This window comes from Crocodylus siamensis, chromosome 1 (genome assembly GCF_052110815.1).
Source record: "Crocodylus siamensis isolate JL-2025a chromosome 1, ASM5211081v1, whole genome shotgun sequence".
Classification (NCBI taxonomy): domain Eukaryota; kingdom Metazoa; phylum Chordata; order Crocodylia; family Crocodylidae; genus Crocodylus; species Crocodylus siamensis.
In genome coordinates, this window is record NC_143395.1 from 42,779,711 (window position 1) to 42,797,405 (window position 17,695).

At 42.5% G+C, this 17,695-nt stretch overlaps 2 protein-coding genes across 12 annotated transcripts in view; one reads left to right on the forward strand and one right to left on the reverse strand.

Annotated features, from left to right (window-relative positions):
• Positions 1 to 17,695, forward strand: part of MCPH1 (microcephalin 1) — a 241,711-nt gene that overhangs the window by 65,715 nt on the left and 158,301 nt on the right. For all 8 annotated transcript variants that reach the window (XR_016440311.1, XM_090033401.1, XM_090033411.1 and 5 more), the window contains one exon: positions 2,061 to 2,138. Coding sequence is in view for 7 of the 8 variants with exons in the window: in XM_090033401.1 (XP_089889527.1) it covers positions 2,061 to 2,138 (78 nt within the window). In the remaining variant the exon portion in view is untranslated. The remainder of the gene's footprint in view (positions 1 to 2,060; positions 2,139 to 17,695) is intronic.
• Positions 7,503 to 17,695, reverse strand: part of ANGPT2 (angiopoietin 2) — a 69,804-nt gene continuing 59,611 nt past the window's right edge. For all 4 annotated transcript variants that reach the window (XM_090033493.1, XM_090033474.1, XM_090033482.1 and 1 more), the window contains 2 exons: positions 11,334 to 11,464; positions 7,503 to 8,818 (listed from right to left, as the gene is read on the reverse strand). In XM_090033493.1, coding sequence (XP_089889619.1) covers positions 8,658 to 8,818; positions 11,334 to 11,464 — 292 coding nt within the window. In that variant the 3' untranslated portion in view covers positions 7,503 to 8,657. The remainder of the gene's footprint in view (positions 8,819 to 11,333; positions 11,465 to 17,695) is intronic.

Here is a 17,695-nt window from a genome sequence, read left to right on the forward strand (position 1 = left end):
ACCACCTCCCTTGGGAGCCTATATTAGAGCCTGGCAGCCCTAACTGTAGAGTAATCGCTTATACTGTAAGCGCTCGTACAGTCCTGCTATGACCCCCACCAATTCCCTTAGTACCCTCAGATGAAGAGCATCCAGATCTTTTGTTTTAAACTGGTCCAACCCCTCCAAAAGTTCCCTAACTAGATCATCTCTGACCCTAGGGATGGCATTGTGTCCCCTGAGCCTGTCCATAATCCTAGTTGGGGAGTTGTCCCTGCTCAGAAATATGGAGGTAAAGAACTCCTTGACGAGATCGGTTTTCCTTTGCTGCAGTCACCAGATTGCTAAGCCTGTCCTGTAGGGGCCCCATATTACCTGGTGCCTTCTTCTTACTCCCTATGTATTTGAAAAAGGACTTTTTGGTTTCCCTAATTCTGGTTGTCAGCCCTAGTTCTGTCTCTGCCTTGGCCTTCCTAACCACCTCTCTACAATCACAAGCAACAGAAGTGTAATCCTCCTTGGTGATTTCCCCCTGCTTCCAGTGATTGTACACCACCTTTTTTGCCCTCAGGCCCTCCAGGATGCCTTTACTGAGCCAAGGGGGCTTTTTAGCAATCTTGCCCCCTTTGATTAGTGTTGGGACTGACTCCCTCTGAGCTCGGAGGATCGTCTCCTTAAGGAATGACCACCCGCCCTGGACTCCCTTCTCATTGAGGCTGCAAGTCCTCAATGTCTCTTTTACTAATCTCCTTATCTCATTGAAGTCGGCCCTCCTGAAATCAAGGACTTTTGCCTTAATTCTTGTTTTTATGGCCCTGAGTAAATTCCAGCAGACGACGGTCACTAACGCCTAGGGAGTCAAGCACCTGCGGATCCCTCACCAGGTCATTGTCTGTGGCAAGAAGGAAGTCCAGCAAGGCTTTTCCCTGGTGGGATTATGTACCTCCTAGGTTAGGTGGAGGTCTTGTATGCAGGCTAAAAACCTACATGAGCATTCGGACCTGGCTGATTGATCCTCCCCGCAGATGTCTGGGTAGTTTAGGTTACCCATGACAACCACACCCCTTGTCCTTACAGCCTCCGTGAGCTGGCCTGAAAATTCTAGGTCCAGCTCATCCCCCTGATGAGGTGGTCTGTAGTAGATGCCCACTACCAAGTCCCTTTCCCTACAACCCCCTTGCGTTCTAAGCTAAAGCACCTCAGTTTGCCCTTCTTCTGAACTCATCCTGATCATCAAGGACATGAACTGCTCTTTAACATACAGCGCTACACCCCCCCACTTTTTTCCCTACTCTGTCTCGTCTATACAACCTATAGCCCTCTGTCTATTGCCCAGTCATGGGTAGAATCCCATCAGGTTTCTGTAAGCCCAACTAGGGCTCGGTTTTTGCTAGCTGGCAGGAGGACAAGTTTCTCCTGCTTATCCCTCATACTTCTAGCACTTATGTAGAGGCAGTTGAGACCAACTGTGGGTGACCATGCTGCCCTCTTTTTCCCAAGCTTGCCTGGGCCCTTGTCACTTACCTGAGTTCCTGCTCACGTCACCTGGCTTGACATTGAAGTGTCCTCCTGCACCTCTGCATCCCCATCCCCCAATGATCCTAGTTTAAAGCTCGCTGTACAAGATCAGCTCAGAGATCATTGCAAGCTTAGGTTATATATCAGGAAAAACAGAATGTTGCCTTTAGAGTCCATTAGAATAAAAATTAAATACAATAACATCAAAGCACAAACTTAAAAAAATTACTAGAGGCATGGGAGTATACAAACCTGATATCTTGTTCCCTAGAATTCTTTGTAACCCATCAAGTTGTTTCTCTCATGAAATAATAGCAATCATTTCTTAACTTGTCTGGTGCCATAACTGGGGCACAGCAATATTTATCTCACTTCTGAAAATAAGCAAATTTTATACTTGTTTTTTAACCTTTAGAAAAACGTATTGTTGGCATAGAAGAAATGAGGCATCTGCTATACTAACTTTATTGTTAGTTTTAGTTAGGTACTCAAAGTGGCTATGGTTCACAGTCTCTAAAAAATTCTATAAAATTGTAAAAATTTACTTACTGCTTTTTTTTAAGGTACTGTGGTCTTTGGAATTTGGATGTTGGATCTCAGAGGAACCATATGAACTTTCAGCCAATTTCCCTGCAGCTCCTGTAAGTTAAAAATCTCTTTATATTTGTGAACTTAGTTTGCTGAAAACTGATTAGTTAATGCACTGTTGTCCAAGTGGTGGCCTGTGGGCCACATCCTGGTTAATGCGCAGCTCTGACTCGTACCTGGCCGCTGCTGCCCTTGTTGCTCTGGCTGTTGCAGCAGTTGTGGCTGGGGTCTCTGGGGCAGTGCAGCACGGCAGAAGTCCTGGTGAGCTTACAGCCTACATCGGCACCAGGAGGAGGCTCACACTGCTCAGCAGTGATGGGGAGCTCATTCTGCTCACACAGTGGAGGAACTGCATGCAGTGGGGGTCCTGGGTGTCATGCAGCCCACAACTTGTGCAGCACATGGACCCCAGCCTTTATGAAGCTGGGTAGCCGTGGCTTATTGAATAGTGATATTGCTTCTGACTGGACTTAAAAGATAAGCACTTTAATGAGAACAAGGTATTTTTTCTAATGAAGCAAATACAAGCATATCAGACATGGGTTTCCAGTTGTATCATTTTCTTCAAAATATTCATTTAAAAGTTAAGCGGTAATTCAGGAGCCCTTGTTATGCCAATCTGCCTTCCAAACATCTTGGGAATGATCCGGATGGTGAGAGCTGAAAAATCATACTGTCAATGCTGATGAGTGAGGATCTGCCCTGAGATGATGTAAACTTGTCAAGTACTTTTCATATTGGTATTTTATTCAAGTCGTCCTTCCACCAGGCTAGGTCTGGGTTCATCTAAATGTTCCGATGTCCAGAGAGGAAGTTACATGGCTCCTTCAGGACATATATGAGGTTTGTATCATTTACACTTGTCCAGAGACAAAGATTGTCTCTGTTGCCACCAGTAATGGAGTATCCCCAATCTCGATACTGACAATTGAAGTTACCTACATATAAGGTCATCTGGTCATAAATAGGCAGGGATGTGATTTGACAACATAGGTTTCATAGGTTTCATAGACATTAGGGCTGGAAGGGACCTCGGAAGATCATCGAGTCCAGCCCCCCGCCCGAAGGGCAGGAAGTTAGCTGGGGTCGTAGGATCCCAGCAAGATAAGCATCCAATTTACTCCTGAAGTTGTTCAATGTAGGTGCTTGAACAACTTCCGATGGCAGGCTATTCCAGACCTTGGGCGCTCGGACAGTAAAGATATTCTTCCTTATGTCAAGCCTGAAACGGTCTTGCAGTAGTTGATGACCATTCAACGTCGTCATCCCTTGGGGCGCTCTGGTGAACAACCGTTCCCCCAGATCCTGGTAGTCACCCCTGATAAACTTATAGGTGGCCATCAGTTCACCCCTGCATTAGGAAATACAGTATCTGCCTGCAAGATGTTTCAAAAGCTCTACACAAACCATAAACTATGTCCTGATGACCTTGAATTACAATAAAACATATTACAGGATCAAATTGCTTAGTATCAGCTGCTATTTATGCATATGGCCTGTTTTTAGTACTGGCCGTTGCACGTGGCATGTAGGAAACTGTAGATTTCAACAGACTTCCTCAAATCTAGTCACCCCTTTCTGCTCTCCAAGAGCACAAAAAACCCCCCAAAGAACACAGTACAAATATTTCAGCTTTGGTGCCTGGGTCTTGGAATATTACCATGGTGGTAGGAATATGATGGGCGGTTCTAGATCAGACCCCCCCCCCCTTTTTTTTTTTTTTTAACACTCATTTCCCATTCTGCATAATCCCCCCTTGCTCAGTCATAGCAAGGCCAGAAGCCGTGCTGCACTTGGCTCCTTGCCCCAAGTTGCCTGGGCTACCTTGCAGAACAGCTACTCAGAGGGGCATTAAGAGGTTTATGGTATCTAAAGAATCCCTGGGCACTCTTTGTACTTGACAAGGAGCAGTACCACTAATTGACAGAGCGGAAGGTAGCCTCACAAATAGATGGGAGAGAAGAGTTTTGAAGAGTTTTATTTTACAGTATAAGGCTTTACTACATCTATATTTCTTCTAAAGTGCATTTTCCTCTCTATTGAGCTTTGTAATCCATGTAGACCTTGAATTTTAAAGAATGGTTGAACATAACATTGAGTATGACAGCATTTAATTAATTCAGACTGAGCTTCATGCCAGCTTACTGGTTAGAATATCAAACTGATCTTGCATATGCTCAGATGGAGGAATCCATATGGCAGAGGGTGGCTTGTATATCTTGATGATGATTGCATTATTGACCTGGACAGCTCTGCATTTTGTTGCACTCTGGGAAGTGTTATGTCCTTTGGTAGTCTATGACAGGTTGCTTCTGATAAATGCAGCAAAGCCATGGATTCTGCTGGCTATAGAATCTGCAAAGCTGTAGCCTGAGAACTTCCTCTTCAATAGCTGCTCTCTGTGTTTCTTGTAGAAGGACTGTGTGTGGTTTCATTTCCCTGGTGATGTGTTCCAGCACTGATTGTTGGGGTGAGGTATAGCCTTTGACATTAAGTTGAAGAACAGTCAAACTTTACTCTCCTAGATAGGAGATATTACTCTGGCTCATCCTGTAGCTAGTATATCATAATTGGAAAACAGAACTGGAAAAGATATGAGTACTGATATGAAACTCATCACTATCGCCACAAGTGGCGCTTAAAGATAAGCATCGATACATCAATGTCATCGCTCTTCCATCTGGACAATCATCAAGCTAAGAGCATATCAGAGTAGACCACCACATCCTTCCCCATGAGCATATCCCAACCCACCTATAAGTCACGTTAGATCTTTCCCTCACCTATACACATCGCATTCAGAAAGTCAGCAGTAAGGTCTCTGTACAGGTAGCTGCCTTAAAATGCCTGCCAGCACAACATGGGGTGCCAACTTCAAAGTACTCAGAACCACCATGCTTGCAATGGTATAGGCCTCAGCAGAATATTGTGGTCTGGAAGTTGTCAAACTAAAAAGCTCAGCAGTGTACTTAGCAGTATGCTGAGACTTCTAACAGGCTGCACAAATTACACACACACAGATATATTCCCTGTACTCTAGGGCATTAGACCAAGTGATATGAGATGATAGACCCTAACATCATTACTGGAAATAGAAGCAAGAGATGATTAAAATCGCCTGCTCCATCAACTGTTAACTGAAGACCTGAACAGACAGAGGCTTAAAAGCTGTAAACCATTTGTGCGTAAAACCCACAAGCTCCTAGAAGAGATCGGGGATGCTGAGCCAAACCTATGGGCAGCAATGGAGTGGGCTGATGACTGGGAAAGGTCAGACCTATTCTTACAGCATTTATGCTCCACTGGGCACAATCTTGACAGAGAAGCATGGGCCAGGCTGAATAGACGGAGATCTGGATAGGGACATTTCAAAACAATGCTTCACAAGATGAACATCTTCAGCAACCCCCTGTGTGAATGCAGTGTCCAACAAACAGTACAGTACTTAAACTGAAAATTTCAATCTTTACAAATGCCCAGACATGGCAGATGGAGTCTGCACATTGAGTGATAATACCAGACACTGGCTCATAGATTTGGAAGTTGATATCTGGGAGAGAGAGTAATTTAGCAAAGTGTTTGTGAAGTATTCATTTCTCTTTTGCATAGTCATCTGTTCTGAAGTGTCTATCTAGCTTCTGGTACCATATGACAAAAATTTTAAGAAGATACTTGGTAATTTCTGAGTTAATTGATCTCACCTTTAACTATAGATGTCTGTGAATCTGGTAGTAGATGGTCTTGTGTCTCACTGTGTTTATTAATTGGAGAGCAATTTCTTAAAATGGGCAAACTGCTACAAACCACAGTTTAACATTTCAATCCCAGATGCTTCTCACATTAATGTTTCTTTTTTTCAATTACTTTAGAAGCATTAAGTAACTGTGGGCTTAAAAACCTAAAAAGGGAGTACTACAGAGCATTTTTCCATACTGAATGTGCATTTCCAAGTCATAAATTGGTCATTTGTACAAAAAAGCTTTCTTACCTGTAGAATGAGCTGTATTAAACAGCACCTTTGCTTCAGATCATTTAAATTTATTATTCAGTTAATTTGTTTTTGACTTTGTAATGAACAGAATTGAATCAAGTTGGTTGTTGATCACGTCAGTTTTATTGTGAAAAGAGTTTACAGTTTGTCTTGACAACGTAGCAGCTGTGTAAATATATTTCTATGTATTGCTTATAGTGTTTCTAAGATGCTGGAATGAGATAATTTAGTTCAGAAATTGAATTTTATTCCTAGTTATTACAATTTTCCTTTTTTTGTTGTTATTTGAAACCTCTATCTTGAATGTTCTAAAATTTGCATAAAATGATTAGGAATATTGAAAGGACTTATATGATTGTATACAGCATATTATCAAAGCATGCAGAAAATACTGTAGTTATTTTACAAGGACTCTGTGATGATAGGAAGAAATTTGGGTTGCATTTTAATTCTGATAGTTTTATGTAGTTGGTGGATAGTTTTATGTATTGGGAGTCCTGGTCTTTGATTTTGTACTATAGCAATACAAAAAATAACTAACGTTCTTTTCTGTCATATAATAGTTGTTGATCCTGTTTTGCCAACTGTGGGTTGTTACAAAATTTGTTGAAGAGAGCAGCTAGCGAAAACATGATTTTAACTTAAAGCTGTTGGGGTCTCGTTTTCTGTTCAAATCACCTTCTGTGTAATAACTTGGCAAGTTATTAGTAATGGGTGTAGTTTTAAATAGCGTTTTGTAAAGCAGTGGAAGCCAGCCTTTTCTGGCAGCTGTACAACAGATTTTCCCTGTATCCTTTCCGAATGCTACTCCAATCCTCTTCCCCTGTCTTATCTGCTGCTCTGCTATTTGTCTCCTGTCCTAACTGCTACTGCACTGCCTGTCCCTTCCCCATCTGCTACATGCCACACGGATGCTGCCCATGCCACTTGTGGCACATGTGCTGCAGGTTGGCCACCCTTCTTGAAGCTTGCTGAGAGGAATTTCTGCCTTTTGTTAACAGTCTTTACAGTCCTTGTGTGTTTGTATGACTGAAATACTTTTTTTGGGAGCAGATTATATTTGTAACAGGATGATTTGGTAGTTGTGTTTAACTCCTTTCTCAAGACTAATCACTATTATTATAATATAACATGTTTTGTTACCTGAGCCTAAAAAGCATCTGATAAGATTCTCTGTACTAGAAATATGCTTTATTTTATTTTATACGTGGATTTAAAGATCAGCAGAGTAAAATGAAAATTATTACACTAGGTCTGAGACTAAGCATAAGAAATGTCCACCCAAAAGTTAATTTTTGGAAGCAGTTCTATAAAACATGGAAAAGATTTAGAATAAAGGGCCTTCTGAAGCTGAACTCCAACATTTCTATTCTGATATATAAGTGTATCTATTTAAGCATATGTATGCAACAAAAATAGTCAGTCACCCAGTAAAGTAATTTATTCATGTAATTATATACATTAAGGGCTCGACCACTGCCACATACAGAAGACTGTCTGGCCTGAGGTCATTTTTAACTTCCTCCTTCCTCTCAAGTGCAGTAAAACTTTATCTTAAGAAAGAAACAACTGTATTTCAATGAAGAGTACATTTGTTTTTAAATCTAGCTTATTTTCATAAAAAATCTAAATTGACTACAGCACCGGCTGTCTAATAGACATAGGACAACAGTACTTATCTGAAGCCTAATGCTGTTGTCTCATAAGTATTCTTATAAATACCTGTTTGCCAGGTATTTGACATTTAACTAGGAAGAAAAGTGCAATCTTCATACAGAATGTAATGAAACACGTGCTACTATATTATAATTAACAGGGATTTTTGTAGCTTTATCATAACAACTATAACAAGTACAAAATCTGATCATTAAAATGAAAAAAATGGTTGATTTCACACAGTATTTCCAAGAATAAATGCAAGGCACTTAGATGGAAAAGCTATTTTTCCTAAGATTGTTAAATAAATTGATATGGACTACAAGAAAATCCCTGAATAAGTGTAAATGTTGCTCAGAAAACTATAAACAAACAAACAAACAAAAACGAATGTTATTTCAATGAGCTAATTACAGGGCACAGTATACTTTTATGTACAATAAACTACAAACATGACATGGTATAGAAAAATAGGTATAGGTCTAGACTGCAAGTTAGAAGTGTTTTATATCAGTGTTGTGTTTAAAGTTCAGTGATGAGGCACATTTCTAAAACTAAGTTATACATATTTTTCACAGTTCCAGTTATTTACTAACATAGGCATAACATAGATGATCAACAAAATGTAGTCCTTAAGTTGTTTGACAGTTTCTTGGACATCCTCTTAAATCATTTGTTCTGCCAAATCATTATTATATCAGATTACTTCATGTTTTAGACTTTGCTGTGTCTAGTTCAGTAATGTAAGCTTTAGCTGATGATGGCTATTGCAATTCAAGAATCAGAATCAAATTGATCCTTCAGAACATTAGTGCATGTTTTCTGGGCTGGAAAATTGAGAAGTTGCAGCTGTGTGTTTAAATGTTTGGCACATGAAGTCTTTGAAGATTATATGATACATAATTCATTTAGAATGCAAAAGCATTTAGAAATCTGCTGGTCGGATCATCATAGTTGTGGCTTTGAGAGAGTAGCCTGACCCTTTCCAGTAGTACCACTTAATGCCATTGAATTTGTTAGTGTTCTGTCGCAATGGATAATACATTCCATTCAGGTTGGAAGGACCACATGCATCAAACCACCAGCCTGGAAGAGCAGAAAACACAGATCTGAGAGTTACCAGTGTGCTTTAAAATTATTACCTTTCAATATAAAATGCCCACATACATTACAGTTTTGTGATGCCAAGTGTATTGATTTAGAATGTATTCACCAACATACTAATTACAGTGTCTTGTCCATTACATACTGTCACTTCAAATTATCTAAATGTGGGAATACATTCAACCTTGTGTGACAATGATGACATAATGTTGTTTTTCAATAGGTAGTATAATGACTTCTAACCCTAGCATCATTACTAACATCTAGTATCTAAATAAGCTTATTAGAAATTATTTCTTTGATTTTAAATATAATTCCTGTCAGGTTTCTCAGGCATTTCTTGGGAATGTTTCTGTTCCTTGAAAGCACTATCTTCTCATTTTTTCTCTCCAGCAGTTTCAGAATAGGAGGCCTTGTAGTGACACTGTTTGAGAGAAATAATAGCTTTTCATTTTTAACTTCTTTAGTTTTAACTATACATTTACTTTAACTGACTAGTCTGAAATCGTAATGCATCCAATATAAATTAACTGCCTACTTGCATCTAAGTCTGTAAATTTTGGATTTACTATTCGGTATTTAATAAGTCAGAATTACCACCATTACCTGCAGAGTTCCAGGAGCCCCGGCAAAATTCTTATGTGGGGAGCCGGAGGAAAAGCAAGGGCAATGTTGGACCCCTGCTAAACCAGATGAGGCAACTGACAACTGACGCCCAGGAAAAAGCCAACCTATTAAATAGGTACTTTGCGTCAGTCTTTCATCAGTCACACGGGATGCCCATGCCTGCTATGGGACAGGGAAATCTGGGTGAGGGGGATCCCCTACCCTCCATCAATGCTGACCTAGTGAAGGAACACCTTGAGAAGCTGGATACCTTCAAGTCAGCTGGCCCTGACAATCTGCACACCAGGGTACTCAAGGAGCTGGTGAGCCTCATAGCCCAGCCCCTGGCACGGATCTTTGAAAACTCCTGGCACTCTGGTGTAGTGCCCGAAGGCTGGAAGAAGGCCAATGTGGTGCCGATCTTCAAGAAAGGGAGGAGAGTGGATCCGGCTAACTACAGGCCCATTAGCCTGACTTCTATCCTGGGGAAGATCTTAGAAAAGTTTATTAAGGAGGCCATCCTTGAGGGACTGGCCCAGGCTAACATTCTAAGGGACAGCCAGCATGGGTTTGTTGCAGGTAGGTCTTATTTGACCAATTTCATTTCCTTCTATGACCAGGTGACCTGTCACCTGGACAAGGGAGAAGAGATTGATGTCATATATCTTGACTTCAAAAAAGCTTTTGATCTGGTATCCCATGATCACCTCTTGGCCAAACTGCCCAGTTGTGGCCTTGGCTCCACCACGATCCGCTGGCTGGGAAATTGGCTTCGTGGTCGGACCCAGAGGGTTGTGATTGATGGCAGTCACTCATCATGGTGCCCTGTGACCAGTGGGGTCCCTCAAGGCTCTGTCCTGGGACCCATACTGTTCAACATCTTCATTAACGATGTGGACATTGGAGTTAGGAGTGGACTGTCCAAGTTCGCCGATGACACCAAACTTTGGGGCAAAGCATCCACGCCAGAAGATAGGCGGGTGATCCAGGCTGACCTGGACAAGCTCAGCAAATGGGCAGATGAGAACCTCATGGTGTTTAACACCAATAAATGCAAGGTTCTCCACCTTGGGAGGAAAAACCTGCAGCACCCTTATAGGCTCGGCAGTGCTATGTTGGTTAGCACTACAGAAGAAAGAGACTTGGGGTCATCATTGACCACAAGATGAACATGAGCCTGCAATGCGATGCTGCGGCTAGTAAAGCGACCAAAATGCTGGCGTGCATCCATAGATGCTTCTCGAGCAAATCCCGGGACGTCATTCTCCCCTTGTACTCGGCCTTGGTGAGGCCGCAGCTGGAGTACTGCGTCCAGTTTTGGGCTTCACAATTCAAAAAGGATGTGGAGAAGCTTGAGAGAGTCCAGAGGAGAGCCACGCGCATGATCAGAGGTCAGGAAAACAGATCTTACGATGACAGGCTGAGAGCCATGGGACTCTTTAGCCTGGAAAAGCGCAGGCTCAGGGGTGATCTGATGGCCACCTATAAGTTTATCAGGGGTGACTACCAGGATCTGGGGAAACGTCTGTTCACCAGAGCGCCCCAAGGGATGACGAGGTCGAACGGTCACAAACTCCTGCAAGACCGTTTCAGGCTGGACGTAAGGAAGAATTTCTTTACTGTCCGAGCCCCCAAGGTCTGGAACAGTCTGCCAGCGGAGGTGGTTCAAGCACCTACATTGAACACCTTCAAGAGTAAATTGGATGCTTATCTTGCTGGGATCCTATGACCCCAGCTGACTTCCTGCCCTTTGGGCAGGGGGCTGGACTCGATGATCTCCCGAGGTCCCTTCCAGCCCTAATGTCTATGAAATCTATGAAAACCATTTGTCTCATGAATAGTTTCATTGCCAATAAAAATAGGAAGACCAAGAAACAGAAATCATCCCTACCTCCTGTTAGCATTTGTGAACATTTGCAAATACATTTATCATTGTCTGCATCCTTTGTGCTAAAATCATTTCCTGGTTGGCTTATGCTGCTTATTTTGCCTGCTGTCCCAGTAAGCCCTTTAAGTTGGATCCTACAGAAGTGCAGAACGGAAAAACAAATATTAGATGCAAGGTAACGGTAGTCGATGTACACAGTAATGAGGAAATATTTTGCAATAAATATCCTGTTCCAACAACACTAGGTTCTCTGGTGGCTAATGTACTGTTGTAAGCTTTGTGTGAAGTGTTGGTATGGTCAGTAATACTGGAGAGAGAAATGGTAAGCTCTGTTATTATAAATTTGTTTAATCAATGTCAGTTTATAGGAGATTAACAACAGGTAGATATTGATAACTCTTGAAAAACATGCTGTGTGTAAAAACTACCATAGTAATTTGCAGGATCTGAAGTTCACTGTGCCAGTATAATGGTAGCGATGTGCAGTTAAATATGATTTCTTCCTTTTTCTTACACTCATATCAACACACTGTGGCAGTCTAAGATTACAGCTCTGTTTCTGTGCTGGCTGATAGGTTGGTAGTTTATTTTTAGTAATAAGATTTTCTCAATCTTTTGTGTCTCAGTTTTCAAGTGAGACTCTTCCTTTTCAAATCTGAGGTTTTAATCTTACAAAGGTAGAGATTTACGTATTTAAGTACTAGAGAAAGATGTGGCTCTTCATATGACAAGTTTGGCTTGTCAGATGGGATGGTTATCATATTGTTCATTCTCTCTGTCTTTCTTCTAAATATGCATTGTGTATTTCTAGTACTGTGGTTCTCAAACTTTTTGGGTTGTTCTTAAAGGTTTTAGGCCTCCAAACACCCCTCACTGGACTTAAAGCAGTTCCCTATAACTTCTGTGAATTAAATGGCACCCAATTTCAAAAGCTAATTTATAGATTAAACTGCATATCTCCTTGCAGAGGGGCCTGGCAGTGGCGATGGCAAATCTTCCAAGCAGGGACATAGAGCCTATGCTTATCTACTTAGTTTATCTGCTAATCTCCTAACACTTCACATCTCTCTTCACATATCTCTTCAAAAGATCTGGCAGCCCTGGCACCCTGATTGAGAAACACTGGTCTAGTAGTATTGCCATTCTCAGAGCTTCCCTCATTGCCTAAGGAATAGGATTAACCTTGTAAAGAATGTTTAGCTTCTTTCCAAATATGTTTTGATTTTATACAATGTTTTACTTAGCATAGAGTATTATTAAATCAAGGAGCTTTTTCCTGGTTCATAGATTCATAGATTGTAAGGGGTTGGAAGGGACCTTGCAAGATCATCAGGTCCAGCCCCCCTGCACTAGGCAGGAAGGACAACTGGGGTCAGGTGACCCCAGCGAGGTGACCGTCCAGTCTCCTCTTGAAGATTTCCAGGGTAGGTGATTGTATCACTTCTGGAGGGAGTTTATTGCACAGTCAGGACACCCTGACTGTGAAGAAGTTATTCTTAGAGTTGAGCCTGAAGCAGTTTTCCAGGAGTCTGTGACCATCACTGCTGGTTTTCCCCAAGGGTGACCTGGGGAACAGTTGTTCACGAAGCCCTTGGTATATTCCCCTGATGTAGTGGTAAGCTTGCTACCAAGTCCCCTCTCAACCTTCTCCTTTTTAGGCTGAAGAGTCCCAGGTCCCTCAGCCTTTCCTCGTATGGCTTGCCTTGTAAGTCTCTGACTATATGGGTGTCAGTTTTACTACACTGCAGAATATTTCTTTTAAATGTTTATTTTTAAATTATTTAAAAAGTGCTAGAAAAGTTTAAATAGAATGTAATGTTTTTAACCACTTCTCTGTTTCCTTATATAAAAGCATAAAGAAACATGGTGCTTCTCACATGCTAGGATTCCAAAACATATTGCTAAATTATTGCAGATTAAGACTACTAGTCAGAGGGGACCAGCAGGCACTGGGGAAGTCCCTGTTCCCCCGAGCACTACTAGGAGTGACCAGGAATAACAGTCACAAGCTGGCAGAGGGTAGATTTAGGCTAGATATCAGGAGGTGCTACTTCACAGTCAGAGCGGCTAGGATCTGGAACCAACTTCCAAGAGAAGTGGTGCTGGCTCCTACCCTGGGGGTCTTTAAGAGGAGGCTAGATGTACACCTTGCTGGGGTCGTTTGACCCCACTACTCTTTCCTGCCATGGCAGGGGGTCGGACTAGATGATCTACTCAGGTCCCTTCTGACCCTAGAAACTATGAAACTACTGGTATTTTTTTTGGAATTTCTTTTGATATGAGTAGGTAGTCTTAGGGGGGTTTTTTACAATAGATGCTCATCAGCATTAAAGAGTTCAGCTTCATTTTAAACTGATCCAGCAAAGTTGATTTCTCATGCAGTTTGGCGATCTCATTTAAACGGGACTAGAATTGGTATAGTGACTGAATTAAGAAGCCATTGAACTAAGACAAGAATAACTTTGAAATAGTGTACTTCTAGATTTTATTTGTAAGATTCCATTGAAGTTTCTAAAAAGAAGAAGTTTTCCCAGGCATCTAACCAAAATGTTGCCTCTTTTACTTGGTTTACAAAGTCATTTGGTTCCCTTCTCTTGTGCCCAAGTGAATACTCAATTTATGATTCTACATTCTACCTATAAAGTTTCTGAAGCACTTTGGGACATAGGATAAAAAAATAAATTCAAATTATATATTATCAATTTGACTGAATAGATTTTTCCATTTGTATGAAGTGCAGTGAGATTTAGCCTTGAAAAAAAACTGAATATTAAAGATTTTGAAATTTTTCCTTCCAGAGATTGTAAAGTGCAATTCTTCTTGAATAATATTTGAGAATTTGTAATAGAAAGTGACATTGTAAGTACACGTATTATAATTGGCTAAACTTGTAAAAATGTCTCTGAGGTTCAGAAATGATCAGAAAGTAGCAGTTGTCATGGAAATTTAGAGCAACATACATGCGATTAGAAACGAGGTGCACATTTTTAACAGCAAGGCCATTAACCTTTTGTACAACTGACAAAGGGTACATGGATGCTCTATCACCAACAACTTTTAAATCAAGACTGGATGTTTTTCTAAAAGTGATGTTTTAGTTCAGGCATGAATTGTTTTGATGATTAGGTCGAGATGTAATAGACTTTTATAAAGCATTTGATATTGGATGATATTTTCAATAAAATGTTGCCACTATACAATATCAATAATGGCAAAATAAATGCATTTAGTTATACATCCGGAAACAAAAAAATTCAGGCCATCCCTACAGGATGCAGAAGAGCAATGAGTTGGAAATGGATTTAATGGTCATAAACAGGGATCCAGGTTTTATGTTTCCCATGGAAGAATGGAGTAAACCACAGATTCTGCCTTTTACCAGAGGCAAATGTAGATTTCTCATTTTACTGAGAAAACCCATGGATTTTGCCATTTTACAATAAGCTCCCTGCAGGCTGGCAGAGTTCCAGAAAGGTGCAAAGACATAGCGTGCCACATGCATAGACACAAATGGGACCCCAGGCAGCCTGCAGAGCCACTCCAGCAAGTAAGTGGGGAGAGAGGGGGATTGAAGCCCCTGTAGGGAGGAGCTGGGCAGGGCTGGAGCTGATGCCCAGCTGGGTGGGGCTTGTGCCTGGAGCCTAGGGCCACAATGTGTGGCTGCAGGGCCCTAGTGGAGAGCCAGACAGGGCCACAGGTGGCTTGTCCAGGGGAGGGAGAGGGCTGGTTCCCTGCTGCCATGCACGTTCCGGGGAGCAGGGGGGACCCGCAACCCCAAGATCTGTCCCCAGGGCAGGAGCAGACTCGAGGTCCCACCCTGCTGCCTTCCTCCGGGGCCTCTGGAACCAGCAGGCGCAACCTGGCGCAGCTGGGGACAGTGGGGAAGCGCCTGAATTCTTCACTGGTGCAAACTGCCCCCCACTGACCGGGTGAGTCGTCACTGCTTTGAGGGGTACAGCCCACACTGTTGCCCTCACTGCGGCCCTGCACACAGGAAGCATGTTGCTGGGGCAGTGAGGGGGTGAACAGTGGTGAGGAGGTTTTCTGCATGGCTCCTCAGCTCCCTGCCACGCTGGCTCACGGGGGTGAAGCAGGGTGGTAGGGAATACCGGCGAGTAGGGGGCCTGCTTTTCCTTGCCAAGGAGCCACACAGAAAACCTTGCTGCTTCTCACCCCACTGCTGCCCTGGGGCGATGTGCCTCCTGCACACAGGGCTGCACTCTCCAAAGCATCAGAAGTGCTGGAGGTGCATCACCAGGGCAGGGGGGGCTTCCCTCCCCCTCTCCCTCCCCTAGACAAGCCACCTGAGGTCCTATCCTGTTCCCAGGTGGGGCCCTGCAGCCATGCATTGCAGCCCTGTCTCCCAAGCCCAACCCAGCTGGGCAGCAGCCTCAGCCTGAACCTGCCCTGGTACAGATCTGGGGGGCGTGGGTCCCCCCTGCCCTCCAGGAGTGCATTCAGATGGGGGGAGCCACCCCACCCGAGTGTGCAGTGGGGGGGAGTGGGGGCAGGGGGCTGCAGACCCTGGTCCATATTCCTGGTAGCTGGGGGCCCCCTCCAGCAGGGGTGGGGGAGCAGGGGCTGTGGGTGGCAGGCAAGGGGCACCTGCAAGGCTCTGGGGACTGTGGGTTAGGAGTGAGGGGCACCGGGAGGGCTGTGGGGAGGACCTTTAATTTTAATCACAGATTTTAGGGTTTTTAGCAGAGAATTTGTGATTTATTTTTTTTTTTATCAGGAAAAACTAGGATCCCTGGTCATAAAGGACAAGCATCTCAGCATATGTTCCTAGTTTTGATGATGTAGCAAGACAGCTAACACAATCCTTCAATTGATACAGGGGGAAGTTGTGAGTAGGAATAAAAAGATGTGTTCTACCTCTGCATAGCTTTGGTGAGGCCAGTACTAGACAATACTAGAATACTGGAAATCTGCATTAAAAAAGGGTACTGAAAAATTGGAGATGCTTCAGAAAAGACTTATGAAAAATACTCTGTAGATGGACAAAATATTTTACAATGAGAAATTTAAGTAGTATAATCCACAGCTTGGTAACCTACAGCCAATAGCATGAATCTGTCCTGTGAAACTCCCGTCCAACCCAAAATTACTCTTCTGTGTAATCCCCTCTGCTGGACCCTTCTCCTCAGGCCCCCAGGCTGCTCTTTCATGCCTGTGCTTACTGTTTCCGTAGAATTTTCCCCTCCCCACTGCTGTTGGGGATATTGGAACTTCACTTAACTTTGTCACTGATCCCCAGGTTCAGGAGACTTAGTTGCTCCAGAGGGTTGGAGATTTGTATCCAGTGGCATAGTTCAGGTCATAAATGGCAGCAAAAACATGGTTGAGAGGTAATTTATAGATGATAAGTATCTCCACAGAGAGAAAATCCTTCATACTGAACTACTAAAGAAGGTAACAGGTTCTCTGTCTCTTGAGTCCTTCAAGTTAAAATAGGATGCCTTCCAAGATGATCTGTTTTTGCTAACTTCAGGCTACTAAATTTAAGATGCATTATATAGTGGTTTAAATCTATATATAACAATATGAAAGATGCACATTTTTAAAGTTAAGTTTAAAAAAAAATCCAGATATGTTTTAATATTCATGATATAAAATTGTTTCTTTTTGTACTAAGAGCTTTTAGAATGCCACAAAGAAAAATATATGACAGCGAGTCAGATATGCTGGCTGTATACACAATTTAAATAATCTGGGAGAATTCTCTTTAGTTTCCTTTCCTGATGGAGAACCTTATCTGGAGACATCTGAACAGACGTTTCAATGTTGAGTCCCTGAGGAGCAGAGAGCTTGCTGTTCTGATGCTGCACAGCCCTGAGTGGCTGACCCAGCTTGCCTGTATCTCCCTCCAGCACAAATAGAGATTCTGAAGGGGGGCATGTGCTGTTTCCTGCTTAGTTGTAGCAGCAAAGTCCACCATGCAAGAAACTATTCCCTTTGGGGAAGCAGGGAAGAGCAAAGTACCCTGGGATGCTGTAGGGCTGTGCTGTGACTTCTCTCAGAAGAAAATATGTACAGAAATTCTCTCTTTGAAAAGAATCTCTCCTGGGAGTGATTTAACTCTGGTTCTTCTCAGTTTATTTTTCTCCAGGGCAAGTATTGACTCTCCCAGGAGAAACTGAATGCCTGTACCTGGTATCTGTAAGTGCATAAATCTCAAAACACTAACAGATGTTAATGTGTTAAGCTTAAAGCTCCCTTTTCAGATAGATCAGTATAATTCTCCCCACTGTAAAGTAGAAGAAATAGAACCACAGAATTTTACATGCTAAAAATCACCCCTATAAATCTCTGAGTTGGGAAACAAGACACCACCTGATTTGGTTCTGATCATGTTCTTGTCCTGG